General features: G+C 36.0%; 1 protein-coding gene and 1 long non-coding RNA gene across 5 annotated transcripts in view; one reads left to right on the top strand and one right to left on the bottom strand.

The window, feature by feature from the left end:
- The window catches only part of LOC128163279 (tyrosine-protein kinase JAK2-like), a 100074-nt gene extending 74544 nt beyond the window's left edge, over positions 1 to 25530 (top strand). For 3 of the 4 annotated variants that reach the window (XM_052826827.1, XM_052826822.1, XM_052826824.1), the window contains 9 exons: positions 2122 to 2262; positions 2674 to 2749; positions 4011 to 4133; positions 4612 to 4694; positions 5706 to 5738; positions 6524 to 6664; positions 11366 to 11441; positions 24431 to 24597; positions 25074 to 25530. In XM_052826827.1, the coding sequence (XP_052682787.1) occupies positions 2122 to 2262; positions 2674 to 2749; positions 4011 to 4133; positions 4612 to 4694; positions 5706 to 5738; positions 6524 to 6664; positions 11366 to 11441; positions 24431 to 24578 (821 nt within the window). In that variant the 3' untranslated portion in view covers positions 24579 to 24597; positions 25074 to 25530. The remainder of the gene's footprint in view (positions 1 to 2121; positions 2263 to 2673; positions 2750 to 4010; positions 4134 to 4611; positions 4695 to 5705; positions 5739 to 6523; positions 6665 to 11365; positions 11442 to 24430; positions 24598 to 25073) is intronic. The other variant, XM_052826823.1, reaches the window with a different exon arrangement.
- On the bottom strand, positions 20986 to 22219 carry LOC128163282 (uncharacterized). Its single transcript, XR_008240776.1, has 3 exons — positions 22023 to 22219; positions 21320 to 21643; positions 20986 to 21198 (listed from the first exon to the last, which is right to left on the bottom strand). It is a non-coding gene; the product is annotated as an uncharacterized LOC128163282 (long non-coding RNA).

Raw genomic sequence — 25530 nt, 5'->3', positions numbered from 1 at the left:
TTCACCAAACTTGCATGGATGGTGTGTCTTATGATACTGATGCACCAGACAGGCTTGGGTGCTGAATCTGAGCTATAGGTTATAGATGCTGAAGTAGGTTAAGGTTTTTAGAGCTGGTTAAAGTTTTTGTTGCAGGTGCCCTCTGATGATTATATCTTAGTTATTACTTGTCCTAACTTCACTAGACTTCCATGGATGGTGCGTCTTATGATACTGATGCACCTGACAGGCTTGAATGCTGAGTCTGAGCCATAGGTTTCAGATGCTGGATATGGTTAAGTTTTTTGGAACAGGTCACATGTTTAATAGATAAATCACTATTTCTACTTGCATAGTTGACTAAACTGTAATATGAATGAATCACAGAGGAAGCTTCAGATGCAGAGCTTGATCTCCATTATCAAGGATGCAAAAAAATATATCTTAGTTATTACTGGTCCTAACTTCACCAAACTTGAATGGATGATGTCTTATGATACAGATGCACCTGACAGGCATGGATGTTGAATCTGAGCCATAAGTTGCGGATGCTGGAGCAGGATAAGTTTTAATTGCTAGTGCCCTCTGATGATGATATCTTAGTTATTACTGGTCTGAACTTCACCAAACTTGCATGGAAATGCGTCTTATGTATACTGATGCACCTGACAGGCTTGAATGCTGAATCTGAGCCATAGGTTTTGGATGCTGGATGAGGTTTAGTTTTTTTGGAACAGGTCACATGTTTTATAGATGATAGCTTGCATAGTTGATTTAACTATATTATGAATGAAACGCAGAGGTTGCCTCAGATGCAGAGCCTGATCTCCATTATCAAGGATGCTAAAGAAATCTCCTACCTCACTCAAACCTGCTCGATAGATAGATGTGTTTGTTGATAAATGATATAACATGATTCCTATGATATAGTATTGTATGGTATGAAACAATATTGTTTAATATGATACAATATAATATCATATGTAATATTATAAAAAGTTATATGATACGATATGAAATTGTATCAATTTTTTTGATATTTTATGTTATGATATTGTATCATGATATTGTTAAGTATAGTATTGTATATTATGAAACAATATTTTATAATACTATATTGTATTATTAATTTATTATTTTATCACATGATACTATTACATAAGATATTGCAAAATATAATATTGTATCCTATGATACAAAATTGTAAATTCTATAATATTCTATCATACGATATTGTATAATATGATATTAGTTTCTGTAATATAGAATTATATCACATGAAATTGTATAATATTATACTGTAATATTATATAATATCGTATCATATGATATTGTATGATATGATATTGGTTTATAACATGATATATTATCACATCACATGAAATTATATTGTATGATATTGTAAAATATATTATTGTATCATATAATATTGTATTATATAATATTTTACTTTATCACATAATATTGTATCATTTGATATGATACAATGATGTACATATCAAATTATATTGTATCATATGATTCAATATCATATTATGTATCAAAAATGATACAGTATCATACAATATAATAGTATATTATACAATATAATATCATATGTTTCAATATTATGATGTAATATGATGTTGTAAATAATATAATACTTTATTGTTTTATATAATATGATATTGTATTATGTGATCAAATATAATTACGTATAACACAATACAATGTCATATCATACGTTTCAATATCATATCTCATCATTGTTTATTATTATTTTTTATTGTATTATATGATATATGTTGTAAATATGATAGGATGCAATGTTTAATATTATATTATTGTATTGATTTACATATGAACATATGATCATCATACAATTTTTTAACAGATGATATACGATATTGTGTCAAAACAGAATCCATGAATATCCAAGATCATAAAGTATGATTTTCATTTAATATGATAAAGGTGGTCTCATAAAGGTGAAGTCTCATAAGGGTGATGTCTCGTCTCGGTGAGCTTTGTAATCTGTGATTACTTATGTTTATGAAATTGCAATTTTTCTCAACTGAGTCAACTCTTACTCTCTATGCTACTTTTATTTGCTGTTTTGTTATTGCATATTTAAATTATTTCATGTTTGTTGTCCTTGTTTAGTTTCCCTGCTAAATGCTGAGGTTGACTGCATGAGAACAGAGAATGCTGAAATGATTGGCCTGGAATGGATTGTGGCAGAAACTGAAATAAAACAAATACTGGAATGTAGGCTGGTCCCAGAAAGTGATCTTCTGAGTGCTGGTATGTATTTGAGTCTCCATTGTCGGAAACCCACAGTCGGTCTCGCTTCAGCGAGACAGATCATGGGTTTCTGTCAATGTCTCATTCTATCATCTCATACTCTATCTTTCTTGTTTCAAAGTCTCATACTATTTCTCTGTAAACATGTCTGTGTCTGGGTGAATTCAAGACGGGGTAAAACTGTTTACAAGTGTAGATGGGCGAACATTACACGGGGCAAAAATAACACAGGCACTTGTTTCTGAGAAAAAAATTTATCCTATAGTATAATAATAACAATTATTATTATACTATATGGTAAATTTTTTTTTCTCAGAAACAAGTGCCTGTGAAAAATAACCATGGATACAGTATCTTTAATGGATGCTTGTCATGATGATGAATCATTTGTCTTGTTCTTGAACATTTCAGGGTTGGACCCCAATGATCTGTCTCATTTCAAAAGATGTTTGGATAATCTGGAGGAAGAGATGATGAAAAAACAGAGGTTTGTTCTTAAGAAAAGGAATACTATCGATATAAACATGTACACTGTTACTACCTGTTAATGTGTGTAAGTTTTTTTTCATCAGAAGATGTGTTTTTTCCTTTTATTTATCATTACCAAGTTATTTTCATTGCTTAAGTTTTAAAATCATTAAAATCATACATTAAATTTCACTTTCCAACAATTTGCTAACTTTTTACCATTTTATTATCTCTTTGAACTCCAATTGCCCTTAATTTTTATGCCTGATAACCTGTGTCAGTATGACTAAATATTTGTCTGTGTTACCTTCATATATTAAAAAATTTTCCATCTCAAGACTTGTGACATTGTCTTATGATATAGTCTTAACCAAATAAATCATTATGTAGGGCTAATATTCAATTGCTTATATATATATATATATATATATATGTATGTATACACGTTCGCCCAGTGACTGAGTTAGACAGCATCTACTACAGTGAAAATTTATATTTACAGCAAAATTAAGTTAGGGATCAGGTACTACGCCTGATTTCAGAATTTACTGAGATTCCAGGATTTATGATTATTCAAAGTTCAAATAATTCCCTGTTTACAGTTGAACTTCGGTATCTCAATTACTGATATCTCGAATACAATGGATATGTTGCAGTGTTCTGATTTTATAAGTATTTTACCCTCAATATCTCGAATGCTCGGATATCTCAAAGTTTTTAAACAGCCCCATTTAATTAGTTCAAGATAACGAAGTTTGACTGTATGTTACATGTATGTCATATAAGGCCAAAAAATAAAATATGTGTGTTTCCGGTTTCCCGACCTACCCTATTTTTTATGTGCCGACCCTAACACTTTTTATTCCAAATCCAGATTACCAACCGTAATTGGTTTAAACAATAGAGTCTTTACAAATCAGAGTTCAAAAAACGCTTGTAACAATTCAATAGAAAACACCACTTATCAAAGCATTTTAAAGATTTCTTAGTGTAGATTGACAGTATGGATGAAAGTTATCTTAAACTAAAAAAAAAAAAGAAAAAAAAAAAAGCCGACCTACCTACCCTATTTAAAAATTTGATGAAATAGGAAACACACATATTTTTTTTTTTTTGGCCTAATGTCATATACATAGTATTTGTTTCACATTGGCAACATGCAGTTACACTTTGAATTTACAACTGATGAACTGGTAATTGTATTTATTGAATTAAAACACTATTCTGGTAATTGGAGTTTAGTTACCAGTAATTCAATTCTGAATGGTATTGCCTTACAGATATGATGTAGCACTGTCTCATTGTAAAGGCATGAAGGAGGTCTTTGAAGAAAGCAACTTGGAACAGCTGAAGAGTTTCCTAAAATTGAATGATCTTGACATTCTGAAGATGGTGTTCTTTAGGTAAAAGAAAAAGAATAGTTAAAAAGTGGGTATCTAGAGAGGGTATTTTAACTATGCTTTTTTATTTTTGCACAAAAAAAGCCTTGTTAAAAATGTGGAGCACCTCAAAGGGAACCCACATTTTTAACTATGCTCGTTTTTCTAAACAAGCCCCTATGATCCATGCACTGATCTAAATTGGGGGGAGTAGGTGAAGAGAATTGGGTCCTCTTTGCTATGTCTGCAGAAATTTCAGCAAGATATATCTAGTCTAAAAATTTTGAACTAGCTGGTATACCTCCAAAAAGATGTCAATTATTCTAAGATATAGAATTATTAATCTATACAAATTTCACTGAGGTTATGCCTGCACGATTCGTTCATGACTCTTCTTACATGTAGCAAATTGGGCACTGTAGAATATTTTGTATCATTGTTTAAACATTAACGGTGATTGTAAATCTATTCAATTTCTTCATTATTTTAATTTTTGTTACAGAAAAACAGTAATGGCTTCCCCAACCCTTGTAACAGAAGACCCCCCGGGACCTTCAACCATTGGATATGGAGCAGACTCGCACAGTAATCCTGTTTTTACTAGGCCAAATAATATCAAATCTGTGTTTCTCAGACACTACCCCATAATATCAAGTGATGTCACACAATTCATTGATTAGTTTTTTGACAATGAATGAGTTAAATTGATAAGATAATGGTAGGAGTAATCGTGGTAGATAGGACTTGCTCTTCCTCATGGGTTAATTTATCTTAAAGCTTGGTCATACACAGATCTAGAGAGGGCAAGGTGGTCTGGACTACCTTTTAAGATTCAGTCTCAATAAAATTTACATAGCAGAGCTACCAAAAAGTTGCCTTGGAATTGGAGATTCCCACAGAGCCCCACTGGACCAGCAAAACAAAAATCTTCCTCAGATCCCCTACAATCTAATCAAAAATAGATTTTTGATCCGCTCCTAATCGCTACAATCTTATTAAAAGTAGATCTTTGATCCGCTCCTAATAGATCGCTACAATCTAATTAAAATTAGATCTTTGATCCGCTCCTAATATATCGCTAAAGTGTAGCGATCTATAAGGAGTGGATCAAAGATCTAATTTTAATTAGATTAGATCCCCTACTGAAAAAGTTCTGGATTTGTGTATATTGTCTTTTAGAGTGTTAGATTTGTAAGTCAGCTAGAACACATATATTCAAACCTTAGCAGATACTGTATCTGAGTCTGTTAGGTTAAAGAGTTCACAATGTTGATGCAGTAGATTGTAGTAAATGTGTTGGGATAATTTTTTTTACTGGAGGAAGGAGGACATCAAGGCCTATTCTCAGGACTTTTACTTTGTGAATTTGATAAATTTTAGAATCCGGAGGGTATGGGGGGGGGAGGGGGGGTCTGAAACATATTTATTAATAAGAACACCATATTCAAAATATGACACATTTATCAATTTTATACAATCCTGTTTTACACCTAATTAATGCTTACAATATTTCGAGTCGGCATTTTTCAAAAGGTGCTAAGTGTACAAACAAACAGAAAAGATTATGTAATTTTTTTCAAAAAATTCTTTTTCCAGAAAATCCTGAATTAGATGTGGACAAAATTATAGGTGAGTGCAAAACAATATTATTTAAAGGTCAGGTCTACATATGAGTGAAGCAAACGATTAACAATCAAATTTTTATCAATTTGAAACTGTAAAATTGTAAATCGGTATATACTGTAGAAGCAGAAATATTTGTTGAGGATTTAATTTCGTTATTTTTGTTGACAGTATAAATCAACCAAACTAAATCCATGTCGAATTTTTAACCCAAGTTTCAGTATATACAGGGTTGATATGTGATGCATTTAAGGATTACAATGTGACGAAAATAAATGCCAACCAAATTGTATTTGGTTTAAAAACAACGAATTTTAACCCAATGAAAATATGTGCTTTTACAGTATATCAACTATCAAGTAAAACAACGAATCTATGTACAACAATCCAGAAACACATATCACGCACCTATTACTGTAAATTCCTTATTTTATGCGAGTACTTAATTCCGCGATTCCAGTGTTTTGCATCAAATCGTGAAAATATAAAATTGCGATCAGCAATTTTTTGTTATAGTTTCCTACAGTTCAAAACTGTCTGAAAAATAAAAGCGAGATTTTAAAATCTGCAAGGTTTGCTTCTCGCGATTTTATCCGGAAATTATTTCCTCGCGTTTAATTAGCTATAGGAGTCTACAGTAAGAACAGAATTTACAGTTATAAAACTGTTATAAAAATTGATACTCCTAAATATTAATGAAAACACAATGTATCTGACATATCGTATGATTTGCTGTGTTGTTAATGCATAATGTTATTATTTTATCAATAATGTTTGTTGTCATTGGTTAGTTCCCCTGCTAAATGCTGAGGTTGACTGCATGAGAACAGAGAATGCTGAAATGATTGGCCAGGAATGGATTGTGGCAGAAACTGAAATAAAACAAATACTGGAATGTAGGCTGGTCCCAGAAAGTGATCTTCTGAGTGCTGGTATGTACTTTGGTCTCAAAACAGTGGAATTGTCTGTTTTTAACTGAAATTAAACAAATACATGAATTAGGCTGGTCCCAAAAAGTGATCTTCAAAGTTCTGGTATGTACTGGGGTCTCAAAACAGTGAAACTGTCTGGTTTTGCTTTCACTTGTTAAGATCTAAGTAACTATTTTGTTTAACAAGCTACTATATAAATAGTTCCTGTTTGGGAGGGTAACAGTTGAAATTGACACCCCTCGAAAACCATTGTCAACCGACGCGAAGCGGAGGTTGACAATGGTTTTCGAGGGGTGTCAATTTCAACTGTTATCCTCCCATACAGGCACTATTTATTTTGTTATACTGAATGTCTTAATTTTAAAAAAAACATCACTGCTTTTAAATAGGAATAACGTGAATTCTAAGGCAAACCATACGCGCATGATTTTCGCGCAAATAACAATGTGTATTGTTATACTTTCATGTAAAATACTGAAATCTGATTGGTTTAGACGCAGTTCATAATCGGTTCTATTACCGTCATCGTTAGCATGCGCGAAAATTATGCGCGTACGGTTCGCCGTAGAATTCACGTTATTCCTATGTAAAAGCAGTTTTAAAAGTTTTCTTTAAAATTAAGGTGGAATGTCCCTCTGATAAGAGAGATAACTTCTGTAGAAAATAATATCACTTTGTTTCTGTTAACTCACATTTATTTATGCATGTAACAACAAAGGAGGTGGTGCATGGTCCGAATTTATGTTGGAAGGCGATACACTTATTTGAATTCAAAGATAGAAAAAGAAAATTAGAACTGAACCCCATGGCTCTTTTGAAGCAGGGGGGCAAAAAAGTAAAGAAAACTTTTACAAAATATTACAAGAAATGTATCATAATGATAAAGTATTTATGAGGCAATATCTACATGACTATTCCTCCCCTCTCCCCTCCCCCCTCCCGATGGATTTATTCTTTTTTTAAATATAACTAAATTTTATGTACTTGTTCAGTACATGTACGGTACATGTTTGATGTTTTAGGCCAGATAATATTTGGATTGAATATTTTTATTTCTCTATCTATAGCTCGTTCACAGAGCTGAATGAATTATAATTGGGAAAAATGTGACCAAGACAATTACAAATTCTAGACTTAGTTGAAATCGTTCAATTAAAACTTATAACATTTCAAATGTTTAAAATTTAATAAAGCTTTTCTATTCTGAGGGAGCAGATATGGGAAAACAAATTGAAAAAAAACCCTAATATCTCAGCTCATTTGATTCAAGACAGTATATCCCTGTATTGATATCATACCAATTACTGGAAGATTATTCACTTGATCCCCTTTTTGTGTTACATAACAAAATGCTCTGGTTTACTTTTTTAGGATTTCTTAAATATATATCCTTTTTCTATTATCTTATCCAAATTTAAAAAAGATGACCTTTTCTGAAATTTAAGAAACTGTGGCAATTTTTCTTGCACTGTATGTAAAACATGTATGTAAAACCTTCAATAGTCTATGATAAAGAAAGATAACTCTTGCTGATTGAAGCAATTTTTGTTGCAAACCTATACAACAAAGTGCTATTCTGAACTAAAATGCAGCGCTTCAATATGTTTTGTAATATGAATTGAAAATGTATATACCGGTAACTATATATTATTTTCATATACATTTTGGATTTTTAATTTTATGCTGCAATGGTACAATTTTGTTTTTTCTAATCACTATATCTAGATTTCTTCATATCATGATTAGACATTTTATCAATTTTTGAAAAATCTAGCAGCGCTTCATCACTTAAAATTTGTTTCATATGAATCGATTGATATTGACTTAGATGAAAATCAATATGAAATTTTTTAAAAAATTTATGGCAAAATTAATAGCAGAGGGATATTTCACCTTAAGACATTCAGTATAACAAAATAATTAGTGCCTGTTTGGTAGGATAACAGTTGAAATTGACACCCCTCGAAAACCATTGTCAACCTCCGCTTCGCGTCGGTTGACAATGGTTTTCGAGGGGTGTCAATTGCAATTTCAACTGTTACCCTCCCAAACAGGCACTATTTATATAATGTTACGCGTTGCTAAGTGCGTTGCTAACGCTGAGGGTAATAGAACAGATTATGAACTGCGTCTAAACCAATCAGATTTCAGTATTTAACATGAAAGTTTAACAAAATACTTTGTTACCCTACAGTTTCTATTGTAAGAGGGATATTTTTAGGTCACCTAAGTAAACTCAGGTGACCTATTGCTATCTGTTTTTGTCTGTCGTCGTGCGTCCTGCGTTAAAAATTTTACATTTTTAACTTCTTGAAAACTACATGGCTAATTGTAACCATTTTTGGTGTGAGGCAACTCTATGGTAAGAGGAATTTAAATTGTGAAATTCGTGGCTCTACCACCCTTGGGGCACATGGGGCCAAATATGCAAAAAAAAAAAAGCCAAATTTTCTAAAAAATTTCTCTACTCCCACACACGGAGGAAAAATGGTTGCATGATAATGATGTCCATGAAGCTCTTTACCAAAATTGTGAAATTCCTGGCCCCTGGGTCAGGGGTTCTGGCTCTAGGGTGGGGCCAATATGGCCATATAGTAAAAATGTATTAAATCTTAGAAAATCTTCTTCTCTACTCCCATATATATTTGTTAAAAACTAAATGCATGATAATGGTGTCCATGAGGCCCTTTACCAAAATTGGGAAATTTATGGCCCCTGGGTCAGGGGTTCTGGCTCTAGGGTGGGGCCAATATGGCCATATAGTAAAAATGTATTAAATTTTCAAAAATCTTCTTCTTTACTCCCAAACATGTGGGCAAAAAAACTGAATACATGGTTATGATGTCCACTAACTCCTCTACCTAAACTGTGAAATTCATGGCCCCTGGGTCAAGGGTTCAGGACATGGGGGGGGGGGGGGGGGGGGCAATATGGCAATATAGTGTTAATGCATAATATGTTTTAAAATCTTCTTCTCTATTCTCACACATCTGTATGAAAAACTGACTTCATAATTATGTTTACCAGAAAGTCCTCTACTAAAATTTTAAATTTGAGTATGGGTTTTGACTTTAGGGCAGGGCCAAAATGGATGTGTAGGTGTTAATGCATATAATGTTTAAAAATTATCTTCTTTACTCCCACACACCTGAAAGGAAAACTGAATTCATGATTTTGTAGACCAGATCTTTAAGTTTTTCGCCAAAATTATAGGTTTCATAGTTCTTTTTGAAAGATTTCAGGCAGGGAGGTTGTCGGCGACGTCATTACAAATTTATAATTTTTCTAGTCCAGAATGAAACCCAATTAAATGAATATATGAGACTCCTTGACAAGTTTTGTGTATGGGTTATATGCTACTGAGGTGACCGCTAAGGCCTATTTGCCTCTTGTTAGTAGGTGGGGAGTGAGGTTAGCTGCAGGACTGTAGCTCCCAGTCTGAAAAAATTCGGATGGACGACCTGGGAGCTACAGTGCCTCCCATAGTAAAAACTGCAATTTACGGTGCACAAAAAAATGCGCTAGTTTTGGACTGATTAATCTCATTTACGAACACATTCTGTACAAATTTTTGATCCCAAAAAATTCCTCGGACATTTTACTACAGATATCGTCACTTCACTTACTTCTGATAGTCTTTCAAACACCATCACCAGCCTTGTAAATTGAAGTGGTGAAAGTTTGTTTACATTTAAAAATGGCGACTCTCGATCTCGACGTAAATTAACATACTTCATTTTCCGAGGTCGGTTATCATGTTAAGAGAAAATCTGAGACAAGTTAAGTGACGATGTCAGTAGTAAATTTGCTGAAGAATTTAATGGTACTTATTATTTTTACAGAATTTGTGTGAAAATAAGGTTAATAAGTCCAAAACTAGCGCATTTTTTTGTGCGCCGTAAATTGCAGTTTTTTTACTATGGGAGGCACTGTAGCTCCCAGGTCGTCCATCCGAATTTTTTCAGACCGGGAGCTACAGTTCTGCAGCTAGGAGTGAGGTGCACTCTGTTGAGGCACTACTGTTCTATTAAATATGCAGTAGGTTCCGATGCTCAAGGTAACTTAATCTTTGAAACCCTCTCTTTGCTTTGTTTGCTGGCACCACCGTTTGCAAATTTTCTTGGTAGGACACATCAAATGAACCAACACATAAATTAATTAGTGCATATTTACTCTCATTTTAATATATACAGAATATGTAGCTCTGTGGTACATGGTGTATCACACTATTCTGGTTCAAATTGCTCAGGTCTTAATCTTTACCCCTAGGGACAATAAGGAGCCACTAATTGGGGGGGGGGTGGTCCTTTTGTCAGCCATTGAATTAGTTGGATATTATTTTTCTCAGGTGAGTGATGTGGCCCATAGGCCTACTGTGGAATCATTAAATTTCAAGGGGGCCGATTTTCGTGGATTGCCTAAATTTTACAGGTTCGTTGGGACATAATTTCGTGTATTCTCTTAAACCTACAAAGGAAATAGAACTTTATTACCCTAATTTATTATTTCATGGAGGATGTTAATTCGTGGATGAGGGGTACCCATGAATTCCACGAAAATCGTGCCACCGCGAAATCTAATGATTCCACAGTATTGTTTAAAAAATAGTCATTAAAAAGTGATGACAAAGTATGAGCTATCTTTAAAGGACCATTCAATGTCATGATGGTGAATCATTGTGTTGTGTCTCTAACATTTCAGGTTTGGACTTTGATAATCTAGATCATTTCAAAAGATGTTTGGATACACTAGAGGAAGAGATGATGCAAAAACAGAGGTTTGTTCCTGATAAAAGTTTTCATTTACTGTAGATTCCTATTTAAACGCGAGGAATTAATTTCCGCGAAAAATTGCGAGAGACAACCCTCGCAAATTTTAAAATCTCACTCATATTTTTCAGATGGTTTTGAACTATAGTAAGTTATAGCAAAACATTTGTGAATGCGATTTAATATTCTCTTGATTTGATTCAAAACAGAGGAATCGCAGAATTAAGTACTCGCGTAAAATAAAGAATATGTCGTATACATGCACACTGTAAATTGTTAGTGTTCAATTGTTCATCAGAAGGTTTTTTCCCTTTATTTTTTCATTGGAGTTACATGTATTTTCTTTTTGATTTAGCAAAATTGCTTCAATAGGTAACCTTAAAATCACCCTTAACATTTCATTAACTTGATACCATTTTATTAAGGTCTTCCGCTTCCAGTTTCACATGTTATATGACATAAAGATAACAATATTCAAGGCCTTTCCGTCATTTAGAAGCAGTGATAAAAAGGACTTTCAAAATAAGGAAAAAGACACAAAGTAAACTGCATTCACGGTACACAGATTGTTTGATGTGTCTCAAAAGTTCCTATTTTGGACTCCTCCACTATATCTGCGAAAAAATTATTGAATGAGACATTCTTGCGCGGAGTCTTGTAAATGAAATTTCCATTGGTCAGAATGGATTCTTCCATGGGGGTCGGGGTAGGTATTGAAACCAATTTAATCGTTAAAAGTTTTGAATTGTTAACAACGATATATCAGATCGAATATTTTAGAACGATTTATAAATCCGAAATTTTGGATCTTGCTCACACTTCAGCCAATTAAAAATGACTGTATTTTGGATTCCAAAATACAGTCATTTTTAATCAGTTAATGTGTGAGCTTGTGTATTTAGTAGGAGGGCATCCTTACACCCTATTTAGGCCCATGCATAGATCTAGAAGGAAAGTTGGAGGATTCTAGATCTCCCCCCCCCCCCAACCCCCAACATTTCTTTCAATTACATGTACATTATAAAATTACCAAAAATATGCGTTGGACATCCCCTGGCAAACTCAAATAACGGTCAGACCCTCAACCCCCTCCCCCGGAAAAATTTTCTGATCTGCGCATGCTCCCCCTCCTTGAAAAACAAAATTATTCTTCAAAACCCCCTGTAAAATTTTCAGGATCTCCACATATATACTAGAAGATTCATTGGCGCTTGCGTTCGATAAAAAATGCATGTAAAATGTTTGGTCTATTTACCTTCTTACCGGGCATACCCACTGTGTGAGTAGTGTAAAAACCAGAGTTCTACGCCAGATGTTTTACTATAGGCTCCTCAAGGCTCCTCTGAGGAGCCAATGACGTCATCCATAACCATAGCAACACATACTATTGATAACGGTGGAAGGTGGGAAACCCCATGATGTCATAGGCATTGAAGATAAAAGGGAATTTATAGGGGGGCTAAACAAAAGAGCTATTATATTCAACAACAATAGGAAGAGTAACATTAGTTGGCAATTGATAACGGTAGAGGGTGGGAAATCGCGTATTGAAGATCAAAGGGAATCTATAGGGGGGCTAAGCAATAGAGCTATTATATTCAACAACAATAAGAAACGTAAAACAAGTTGGCATTGAAAAAGGTAGAGGGTGGGAAATCCCATGATGTCATAGGTATTGAAGATCAAAGGGAATCTATAGGGGGGCTAGACAATAGAGCTATTATACTCGACAGCAATAGAACGATCTTAAATGAGTTGGCAATAGATCTATTGTCCTCTATAGAGTCACATAACAACCTTGGAGGGATCGAAGGGTGTCATCAGACACCGATCTATCATCATCGATTCTTGAGGGTTGGTATACAATAGACCTTTTATTCCCATAATCAAAAGGGGGCAATTGTTACATTAAAAAGAGTTAAAGGTATATTAGTCATGCAAGACATTATACGGGTAATGACACGTTTAAAACAAACGAGTAAACACGGGTCATTTAAACCCTCGTTTAACAAGAGATTTAAAGGTAGCTTTATTCATCCGAGACATCATACAGGTAAGGACATGTTTGAATCGAATGAGTAAACACGGGTCTTCAAACCCTCGTTTTACAAGAGAGGATAACACAAAATCTCATATTCTTTACTGTTTTCTTTAATAGAATAGATTGAAAAAAAACTGTACTTTCAGAATGAATGTGAAATGTTGAAAGTATAATATTTTTTTTTAATCATTATTCTAAATAGAGTGCACTAGAATACATGTGCAGTATGATCACTAAACTCTTCTTTAAAATGCATTTGTAAAATACTGGTAAATCTCAGGTAAAAAACCAGACTATATAAAATAAAAACACAATTCACACCTATTGTTTTGTACTGAATTTTCAAATGTATGCAAAACAAGAACACACCCTTAAGTACCGTAATAACACAATGATATACCACAGTGTTTATAGTCAACCATTGTATTAATTGTAGTAAAAGCCTATACTAATGTGTAGTATAAGTTCAACACAAATAAATACAGTCAACTATGTATAAACGGTTTTCTGTTTATAATTTACATAATTAAAACTGTTTCTTATTTAATGGATGAATAAAAGTTCTTTATTTTTAGATCACAGAGATATTTACGCAACCGTAAAAGATGCTTAATGATGATAAAATGTACTAGAAAGGCTTGTAAAAATTGATAACTTTATATCAGAATTAATACTCCTGTCGAAAATACATTTTTCCTTCAAAAACATTAATCATCTATACTTAGATTAAAAAAAAAATTCATTGTAATTTAATCGATTATTTTTGAAAGTAATCGACACCATCCCTGCACCATGGAGATGTTTTTTCTCTGATTTGAATCTATAAACACGACGAATAACAACACATGTTTTAGATTTTTCATATTTATTTTCTTTTTATAGAAATTTACAATAACAATAATAATAATAATAGTTAAGTAATATATCATCAAGGATATCCTTTCATATCATCTGCATTGACCCACGAATTAAACTTTGTAGGCCAATGTAACCATTTTACAAGGTACTGTTTATTACGTCCACGACCTTTGGTTCTTAATATTTTTTCCACTTTAAAATCGTCATCTTCACGAACGTCCACTTTTTGGAGTTCCGCTTGGTAAAAGGTTCCTTTAATCTCATCGTCCAGATAGTCTTTAAGTATGTATACGGGTAATCCTCCTCTTAGGCGTCTCTCCGATACCACGAATATTTCTCCAGACCACTTCTCGTCATATTCGCGGGTGAAAACGTTCCGCAGGTGACTGATGCGCACACGATCTCCCACTTTGAATCTGAAGGGTTTTCTCACTCGTTTAGGCTTAGATATTACGGGTGCCTTCTTGGGCCAATACATTCTCCACCAGACGTCCGTCTCCTTCGCCTTTGTCACCTTATCAGGAGGCATGCTGATTGTTCTGTGATACGTTGCGTTATAGTTGGCGGCAAAGTCGTGTAGGTGATCCACGTAACGATAGGATTGTTGGTAGGTGATATATCGATACACTTTAGCCTTGATCGTTTTAATCACCCTTTCTACATAATTGGCCTTGGTTTCTGTGTTCTGGGCGTACAAGTGCTCGATATTTCGGGTGTTCAGAAATTCGTTGAAGACTCGGGCTCGGAATTCCTGTCCTTTGTCGGTACGAATTCGGGTAGGACGTCTACCGTCCCGAAGAATATGTTCAAAGGCTGAAGTGACACTTTGGCCTTTCTTGTCCTTCAGAGGGCGCATCCAAAGAAACTTGGAGAATATGTCAATAACCACCAGAACGAAGGCAACCCCGTCGTTCTGTTTGGCGTATTTCGACATATCCATGAGATCTGCATCCCACTGGTCGTCAATACCAAGGGTGACGACTCTGTTTCTCTTAAAATGTCTTCGGACTCCTCTCTGTAGACTGTAAGCGTCTTGCCTCTGTAACCATTTCCTGATCTTATATTTGCTCAGAACGTATTTTCCTTCTTTGCGCACATATCGATACAGTTTGTCCGGCCCGGAAAAACTTCCGGCATTCACTGGATTGTAATACACTTGCTTGAGATAGTTCTCCCAAGACATGCTTCCTCTTTGTCGGACATCAAAGAAATGAAGCCTCCACGTAACCGACCCTATTATATAACGTTTGATCACGTGATCGTAAATGACATGTACAACAAGACATACTTTTTTTTTTCAATTTTTATTCAAACAAAAGCTATGATACATAATATCTCGTTAAGACGGAAAAACAGTTTCTCAAAAGACATTTAAGCTTCTTCAGATTCATCACTGTCCTCTTCTTCCGTTTCACTATCTCGTTCATCGAATTCCATTTCGTCGTCCCACATTTCGTCGAGGAGATGACGGTTTTTATTCAGGGCCATTCTGATGGATTTGCGTTCGCCGTAGCCTCTAGACTGGAAATCCGAGACGTCATCCATGATGGTGGCATGTATGGAACCATGCTTTAAATCTAGAATGTATTGGATGAGATCGGCGTATCCAGTAACAAATGTTTGCAAGTCTTTTGACTTCATCTTTGCTTCGGTCTTCTCTCTGGCCTTTTCTCGAGTCAATCCCTCTTTGATGTATTTGTTGTATTTCTGGTTCCATTCTGTTTCGTTCTTCTCTCTGGCCTTATCCATGAGAGCATTAAAGACGTCATGTTCCCGGTCATCTTCATCTTCCTTCTTCTCCGGCTTGATAGGGGTCCAATCGGACTGATCCTCCTCCATTTCAACATCATCTCTCCTTTTTTCGTTCTCTGGGCACCATCTTTTCACATGTCTTTGAAGGTCATGCATATTTTCAAAGACCAGACCACAATCGTCACAGGAAGGCATATCTTCAAAATCAGGTGTCGTGTGTTGAAATTCCGACTTTTCTGTTAACAATTGTTGGGGAAGAGGAATTGGCTGGTGATACGTCTGTTCGGTAGGGATGTCTCTTGGAGAATGAGGCACATTCTCTGCTTCTAGCTGTTTTATAGGATTCAAGACGTCAATGCGCATGCGCAGATGTTCAGATGTAGTTGGTTTCAAATCAACCAACAAATATCCATAAGGTTTGGAAGTGGCTTCTTTGAAATGTCTTAGCAGGTGTTGAGGGTTGTCGGGATACATCTGTCGAGCCAAGGTCATGACTTGTTGTCTGTCCACGGGGTTATTAAACAGAACCAAGTAGTGACAATTTCTTCTCTGGGTGGGATCTTTGTTATAGTACAGATTTTGATTGATAGCCATGACCGATAGATTTCTGTGGTGACTACCCTCGGTAAACAATTCGTTGATTCTAGAATCTTTGGCTGCTGTCGACATGAGATCGTCTAAAATCACGAGATTCCTCGTTCCTGGGTGAACAAACGAATCTTGCTCCAGGTCTAACGGTATACCCTGTATGAATTCGACTGAGGGATACACCGTAGATTTGATGATGTCGTATAAGGGTTGCCATCGCTTATAGAGCCATAGAATTCTCTCTGGGGGAGGGGAAATCTTGCTCATACAATGTTGCAACAACGTTTTCACGAAATACGTTTTGCCCGAGGAGGTTGGTCCCGAAACGTTGGCCGTAAAAGGGTGTTGAAACATAAACTCTTGCTGTTGCTGCTGTTGCTGCTGCTGCTGTAGTTGGTGCTGCTGCTGCTGTTGCTGCTGCTGCTGCTGCTGCTGTTGTTGTTGGTGCTGCTGCTGTAGTTGATGCTGCTGCTGTAGTTGGTGCTGCTGCTGTAGTTGGTGCTGCTGTTGTTGTTGCTGCTGCTGCTGTAGTGGATGGTGTCGCTGCTGCTGTTGTTGTTGTTGCTGCCGCTGCTGACATTCTATGTGTTTGTGTTTTACATGACGGTTCAGGTCGTGTGGCCAGACGTAAGCGTTCGAACAGTGATTGCAAGAATACATGTTGGTCCTTTAGCGTCCTCTCGCATAATGGCATACGTGACCGGAAGGTCCAGTTTTATAGACGAGATCTCGTCGGTGATTGGTCCATTACACTTTTTATAGCAACCAATTAGGTTAAAGTTTCCGGTAACTTCCGATTCCAGCATCAAAGGTCACCGGACACCTTTAAGCTCCGAATACTAAGGATCCGGAAACCTAATGATCCGGAAACCTTAGGATCCGCGGGGGCCCCCCGGAGTCCTTAACTAAGATTCAACGACAATATTTTTTTTCATTCATTTATTCACTATTCAGCATTACAATAAGTATAGCAATAACACATATTTTACAAGATATACATGATAATAGACATCTTCATTATACAGGAGATGTCTTACAATGACCATGAGCTAAGGTGTGAATACCATCCTCTAGAATATGCCTTTTGTCATCAAAGGGGCTCAGGCTGGTTTTGTTTAGAACGATGGTGAATATTTGATGATTAAAGGATCTAAACGTCACCATCGACTCCATCTGAAACTCTCTGTTCAATAGACACTGTCTATAGTTCTCGTGTTGTATGTTTGATTGCACGACCACCTTACTCACTCCTTTAGCTCTTTTCTTTTCTTCTTGACAAACGTTTTCATTCTTGTTTTGAGTTTCGTAAACAAAACTGTACATTTTGGGTTTAAGGCCAACAAATTCTCGCATGACATGACCTTGACATTCATCCTTCATTTTCCCGAGTACTTTCTTATTTTGATTACTATGAAGAAAATGGGTGTCTGGGTAATCACTAAAATCAAAACAATGGTGGTCTTCCTTCATGTCGACATACACATCCTCGGTAGATATGTCGTAACATAAAGAGTCCGTATCTGTGAAACAGAGAGCTGCACGCCCACCATACCTTTTCTTGATGTAGTTGTAATGAAATTCATACATCAATACCTTGGAAAGTTCCAGAATGGAAAATCCCACGTAAATGGGTCGATTTAGAACCAATTTTGATTTGGTTAGTTCCACAGAGGCCAGATCTTCATTGAAGATCTTGAAGGATTTAAATCCAGGTTTGGCCGAGAGCTTTGAAAGCCTTTTCTGGTGGTGAACGAGTTGAATGTCCACTCTTTTTCGCAGATTTTCCATGGTTTTGCCGAACACACTATTATTCATGAGTTTGAAAAAATCTTTTTCAAACTCGTTTTTTGCAACTTTTCGCTTGCTCGTATTGAAATCGATGTAGGCTTTTAGCCAGGGACTCTGCTTGAAAGACAGTACCCGGTGAATTTTAGTAAGCCTCATCCCCAGCGCGAGGTAGAGTTGCAAATTCCGATAGTGAACGACATAATTCTTCTTATCAAAAAGATTGGGGACTAGCTTGGTACAAGAACCTTCCTTCATTCCAAGCTTGGTCAAAAGATCTTTCTGATAACTCGAAAGCATCGCAGGCTCAATTTTGAAGGATTCGGGAGCTAAAGGATAGTCGCTATGGCTGTTGTGCAATGCCAAGGGATAGTCTAGATCGACTTCAAAAACGTAACCAGTGTCTCCCTCATGGAGGATGGCATTTATGTCGAGAGTCTCTCTTTCTTTAGTCGTCAGCCAACAAAAATCATGAGTGGGCAGTGGCTGACACATGGCCCACCCGTACAGATTGTTGGCATCTAAGTACATCAAATAGTTTGAGGGTTGCCTTGGATCATAGTCATTGAGATAGGGGTTGTTTGCCTTCGCATACCTTTTTGAAATCATGGCTATGCCTCCTCTGAGCCCCTTTTCCACAAACAGATGCATATCCGGGTCGGTCAACAACTCTAGTTCAACCCCTGTCATCTTTAAGGCAGCCTGCCAAGCCAGTCCTGGAGCCGTATAAAAATGAGCCGCATCGAGACCATACATGTCAATGCAAAGGTCACGAAAATTCTCAAACACGTCTGCTAACAGGTGAACGTCTGTCTCCATGTACAGATCGTGATACTGTCCTAGATTTTGAATGTTAAAGACATCCCAAACCCGCTGTGCATGTAAGTAATCCTGGTCGGACACGGTTTTGCCATCTAAATCATTGTAGAAAGCCTGTTGTGGTGGCAGTGACGTCTCTTCAAATCGCTTGACGGAGTTCATGTAACGGTAAGGATACACGCCCTTTCTTCTGAGAAGTTGGAGCTTGGTCTGCTGGTTTTCGGGATGGATGGATGCGACGTAACCTTTGAGATGAGGAAATTTATGGATGCCCTCTTTGGCTAGATTGGTGGAAAGTTTGTCTAGAGAGGCAGACATGAATTGAAACGTATCCACGAAATCTAGCCTGCCCAACGAAAACGAAATATACTTCTCGTGGTTCTGGGGGATGCAGTTAATCTTTTTATGTTTAAACTTGCCGATGGCATTCATAATGTGGTGAGCGTCGTAGCCTTTGAGGTTGTGAAAGAATACGGGAATTCGCTCACGTAACCGATAATTCAGATTACAGGAACTATGAGCTGCACCACGAAATTTTCCCGTCACATGACAGTGATCACGAACGGTATCGTTCCTTAGTTTTCCGTGGCAGATGTGACATAAAGTCGCTTCCCGTAAAGCTTTTGTCTCTTCCTCGGACAAATCCATGGGTTTGGGATTGCGCAACATGTTCAAAAGGCGCCCCTCGAGTTTGATCATATGGTCGACGAACACGTCAACGGCCTCGTGGCCACGATAGGTCACATGATTTTCTGTGGTCTCTGGTGAAAGTCCTACGACTTTATATGTAAATCCGGAGGGTGCATGCTTCGCTAGCTTAATGGTGGACGACTTGCTAGGGTCCGGTTGGCATCCGTATTGCCTCTCTAAGATGCTTTCGAAATCTGCGTACACTACAAACGGCACTCTGAGTTGCTTGGAGACGTCGGAGAACTTTAGCCATTTCTCTTCCTCACTCGGCATCTCGGTCCTCTGGGCGCCATGGACCTGACAGTAAGGTAGGTGTTTTTCTAAGAGTTTCTTTTTGGTGAATCCATGGAGACAATAGTAACAGTAATGATACTGATTATTATCTCCATTCTGGTCTCCCATGAGTCTGTTGAAATTTTTGATCCAACAGTAATGTGAATTATCTCCTCTGTCAAGGACGAGAAGATCAACATGTTTTAACCCTCTCTCTCTGGTGAGATGGAGAGGGTAGACTTCATTCTTATCGTAGCCGAAAACATTGATGGATAATCCATTCTTTTGTTCAAATTTTGGGATATCGGACACGCGGACGGGAAAGGTCATGTCGGTAAAATCCAATTCTTCTTGAAAAGCAATGTAGTTGTTCAGCCTATTTGGATGCCCATGATGCCCCGTTGTAGGATGAAGAGCAGCCAACACCGACCACATGAAGCACTTTTGATCGGTATTCTGGACATTGATGATGGCTTTCTTGCTGGCGAGTTTAGCTGGTAACGGAAGGTAACTGGAACCTTTGATCGGGTTGTACTGGACTACATGAATGCTCACTCCGAGGACTTTGTCCAGCGCCCAGTTACTCCCTTCTCTTTGATATTCAATGAAAGAGTTCACAATCTTCATAATACTTTCCCTCAGAGCATGCTCGATGTCTTGATTGTTTAATACTATGTGGCAGCGTCCGTGGAAGTGAGGCTCTGCAACTTCCACTTGATCCCCTCTTGTCTTGGTGAAACGCACTTGTAAGGTGAGGTAAAACTTCATTCTTTTTCGTTTGGTGCGTTCGTTCTGCAGGACAGATCTCACTTTCTCTTCTTTCGATTTGAGAAATGTCAAAGGGTCATATTTGGTTTGATCGTCAGCCGATATGGATATCTTTTTCAGGTTCCCATGAATAGCTTCTTCTGAAGTGATGCAGTCTTCTCTATCATTTCTTGTATCACCAAATTGAGAACCTGTGAAAATAAAAGCCCGTTTCCGTTTTTATTCAATATGCATATCACTCATATATTCAAAAAATAGGTGAGAGCAATTTGATATGATAAAAAAACAAAAAAAAAACGTTTAAGTACTTACCTTGAGGGTCATTTGGTGGTATGCCACTCCCCACTTGATTTTGAAAGTTGGGGCACACATTTTCTTTTTGGATGCTTTCTTGGATTTGTGAGTCGGTTAATAGTTCAGAACCAACTATCGGTGGAGATCCTTGATCTGGAATTCTAATATGATTCCTTGTATGGCGTAGATAATTATCCCTTCTGTTGAAACGCCTCCCACAGGTAGAACAGCTGAAAGTGTCTACATGGTGGGTAGTTCTTCGATGTCGATGTAAATTCGATTGACGTGTGAAGCTTTTGCCACAATCTTCACAGGTAAACTGAGAAACAGGCATGATGTTGTCTGTAAAATATGAAAATACATGAAATTAATTATCATTAAAAAATCCCTTTTAATCTAACACATTTTATGTATTTGAAGGTATGTATACAAGTAATATCAACCACAGTCTGTTTACGTTGTAAAATTGGTTACTCATTCGTTAAATGAGGATCGGGGCCTTTAAATTTACGACTGAAACCTATTTCTACAGTAAGAATGACAACACTGTTCAACCACTCATCTGGAAAAAAAACCCCCAAACGTTAAACAAACTGTTCAAGATTTTATAATACCTCAAATGACACAACGATTAAGTGATTGTTTTAGAATGCTCATTTTAATTATGTAAAAAAAAAAAAAATGAAATATAATATGTATATAATTAAAAACAAAATCCTACCTTATACAGATATATTATCCAAATCCAACGGAAACACAATATGAACTTCTTTGAAACTCTACGGTGTTACTTCTTCCGCAACTATGATGCAACTGATTTAACACTGTAGATCTCATTAATTTATACAAGAAAAATATCTCCATGGTGATATTATATAAACAAGTTGTCTGATTGGTTCGGATAAGCAATTTTCCGATTGTAAATTATAAACCATTTATTTAAAGATCTTTATCGATAGATTGAAGATAAAAAAGAATCTATAGGGGGAGTAAACAGTAGAGCTATTGTACTGAACGACAATAGAAAGGCCTAAAAATAGTCGGAAAATCCGTTCCAGGGTATTGTTCCCAGAGAACTGTAAAATTGTCAAATCATGGTGTCAATGGAATAAATTAATGGACCCGGAAATTCCGAGTCAATGAGGGTGTTTAAAATCTAGGTAACTATTTCATTTCATTTTATTCAGGTAAATATATCACAGAATGTCATGATTACATATGAAAATACATCAAATTAAAAAAAAAACCCAGACATTATCACAGCACTATATAAGTTCATAAGAATCAATTTGTTCAATACTTTTATTCCATAGATTACATGACATACTAATAAAAGTTATTACCTAAGGATAGCCCATGAAAGCCTTGTTACAAGCTTTATTCCAGTGGAGTCCTTATATAACAGGTAGGTTAATAACAACAAAAGTCGCTACATCATTAGCATTCCAAGGGTGTATTGAGATTCATTCAATCAGATGATGTAAGACCATAGTAATGGAAACGATACGACTTTTTTTTTTTTTTAGGAGTGATGGAGTCTGCAAGTTATATGACACAGATCCATATCTATGGTTATTTAGAATATTACACCTATGTTTGAGTTTACCTGTCAAGACCCAATACGATATTTCTTATGTATTCCTAAATTAAATAGCGAACTTAGTGTGCTTGATTGATCTTACTACTTCTTCATCAGACAGCCAAGGAATTTTGATGCCTCATGTGTATTTTTTCGATCTCTTCAACGAAAGAAAACCTTACAGAAAACTGATGGGAAAATATGAGATTTTGTGTTATCCTCTCTTGTAAAACGAGGGGTTGAAGACCCGTGTTTACTCATTCGATTCAAACATGTCCTTACCTGTATGATGTCTCGGATGAATAAAGCTACCTTTAAATCTCTTGTTAAACGAGGGTTTAAATGACCCATGTTTACTCATTCGTTTCAAATATGTCATTACCCGTATAATGTATTGCATGACTAACGTACCTTTAACTCTTTTTAATGTAACTATTGCCCCCTTTTGATTATAGGAATAATAGGTCTATTGTATACCCACCCTCAAGAACCGATGATGATAGATCGGTGTCTTATGACACCCTTCGATCCCTCCAAGGGAGTTTTGTGACTCTATAGATGACAATAGATCTATTGCCAACTAATTTCAGATCGTTCTATTACTGTCGAGTATAATAGCTCTATTGTCTAGCCCCCCTATAGATTCCCTTTGATCTTCAATATCAATGACATCATGGGATTTCCCATCCTTACCGTTATCAATGCCAACTAATTTTACTCTTCCTATTGTTGTTGAATATAATAGCTCTATTGCTTAGCCCCCCTATAAATTCCCTTTGATCTTCAATACATATGACATCATGGGATTTCCCACCCTCTACCGTTATCAATGCCCACTAATTTTACCTTTCCTATTGTTGTCGAATATAATAGCTCTTTTGTTTAGCCCCCTATAAATTCCCTTTGATCTTCAATGCCTATGACATCATGGGATTTCCCACCTTCCACCGTTATCAACTGCCAACTAATTTTACTCTTCCTATTGTTGTTGAATATAATAGCTCTTTTGTTTAGCCCCCCCCCCTATAAATTCCCTTTGATCTTCAATGCCTATGACATCATGGGATTTCCCACCTTCCACCGTTATCAATAGTATGTGTTGCTATGGTTATGGATGACGTCATTGGCTCCTCAGAGGAGCCTTGAGGAGCCTATAGTAAAACATCTGGCGTAGAACTCTGGTTTTTACACTACTTGTGTGAATGTAATCGTCGTCCATATTCTGTCTATATTTGGTCAATTTTGATGATTAAATAAGTTTCTCAAAATAAAATGCACATGCAAAAAACAACACACGGCCACGTTGATAATTTTTGTCATCTGTTACCTACATATATTGTAATTTTTTCTATCTCAAGAACTGTGACATTGTCATATGATACATGTATATATAATGTCATATAATGTCATATATTTGTTTCACATTGGCAACATGCAGTTACACTTTGAATTTGTGACTGATGAATTGATAATCAAATTCACTGAATTTTGAACAATATAATTGGAGTTTCTATACTGGTATTTAAATGTTGATTTCTATTAATTTACAGATATGATGTAGCACTGTCTCGTTGTCAAGGCATGAAGGAGGTCTTTGAAGAAAGCAACTTGGAACGGCTGAGGAGTTTCCTAAAATTGAATGACCTTGACATTCTGAAGAAGGTGTTCTATAGGTCATGGTTGTTACCAGTGAATTAATATACAGGGTTTTACAAAAGTAAGCACCAGCTTGTTCTATTGCTTTGTCATTTTCTTCATACAATGTAATTGAACACACTTCAAGCAAAGTACAGGATATGTCATCTTTGTTTGATCACCCTCCTTCTATCTCTTTCTGTCAACCAAAAAAATTCATGTCCATTCCATAAGTATTGAGTATTGAAAAGTAAACAGCTGACTTGGCATAAAAGTTGCTCATGACCTAACTGTGTCTGGTGACCCTGACATGGGGTCATTAATTGATACTAAGGTCAAGGTGATATAACCAGTCAACATGCTAGTGTCCATTGAACTGATTTTTTTTTAAAGATAAAATAAGGAATAATATATTTAGCACAAAGGATGTTGATTACAGTAGGTTTCATCATCAACTGCCATTTATTTAAGGTCAGACGACATGTTCCTAAAGCATCTTGTTTGTATCTCATTATTTAAAATCACCCTTAATTTGATTGAAATTTTATTTATATATAGATGAATGCCTATATTGCCAAATGGTTATAGCGGTGGCCGCTCCCTACTGAACATTTTCGGAATCTCAGACACCAGACAGAGGACTTCGGACTGCGGACCTTTTAGTTGAGGGGACATGTCAAACACGAAAATTGAAGAAAATATGTGTTCAAAAAATTGTTTTCATTGAACTTAATTTTTGACTTCGGGTGCGTTGTTTATAAGAATAAGCATGTTGATTTCTTTCAATTATGATATTTTTAAAGACTAATTTCACGTAATTTAAGGTACACGTATATAATGTATAATATTTTTATGTTTTCGAAGTAATTTCAAGATATTCCATAATGATACTTGACGACATATTTGACCGAAACGTTATCAATGTTTAAAAAAATACCGCAAAATTGTTTATACATATTATAACAAGTAGAGGAAATGTATCCCTTTTTAATGGAATTAAAAAATATACAGGAAA

Source organism: Crassostrea angulata, chromosome 9 (assembly GCF_025612915.1).
Source record: "Crassostrea angulata isolate pt1a10 chromosome 9, ASM2561291v2, whole genome shotgun sequence".
Classification (NCBI taxonomy): domain Eukaryota; kingdom Metazoa; phylum Mollusca; class Bivalvia; order Ostreida; family Ostreidae; genus Magallana; species Magallana angulata.
The sequence above is the reverse complement of the archived record's forward strand: the minus strand, read 5'-3'. Positions and strand labels throughout refer to the sequence as shown.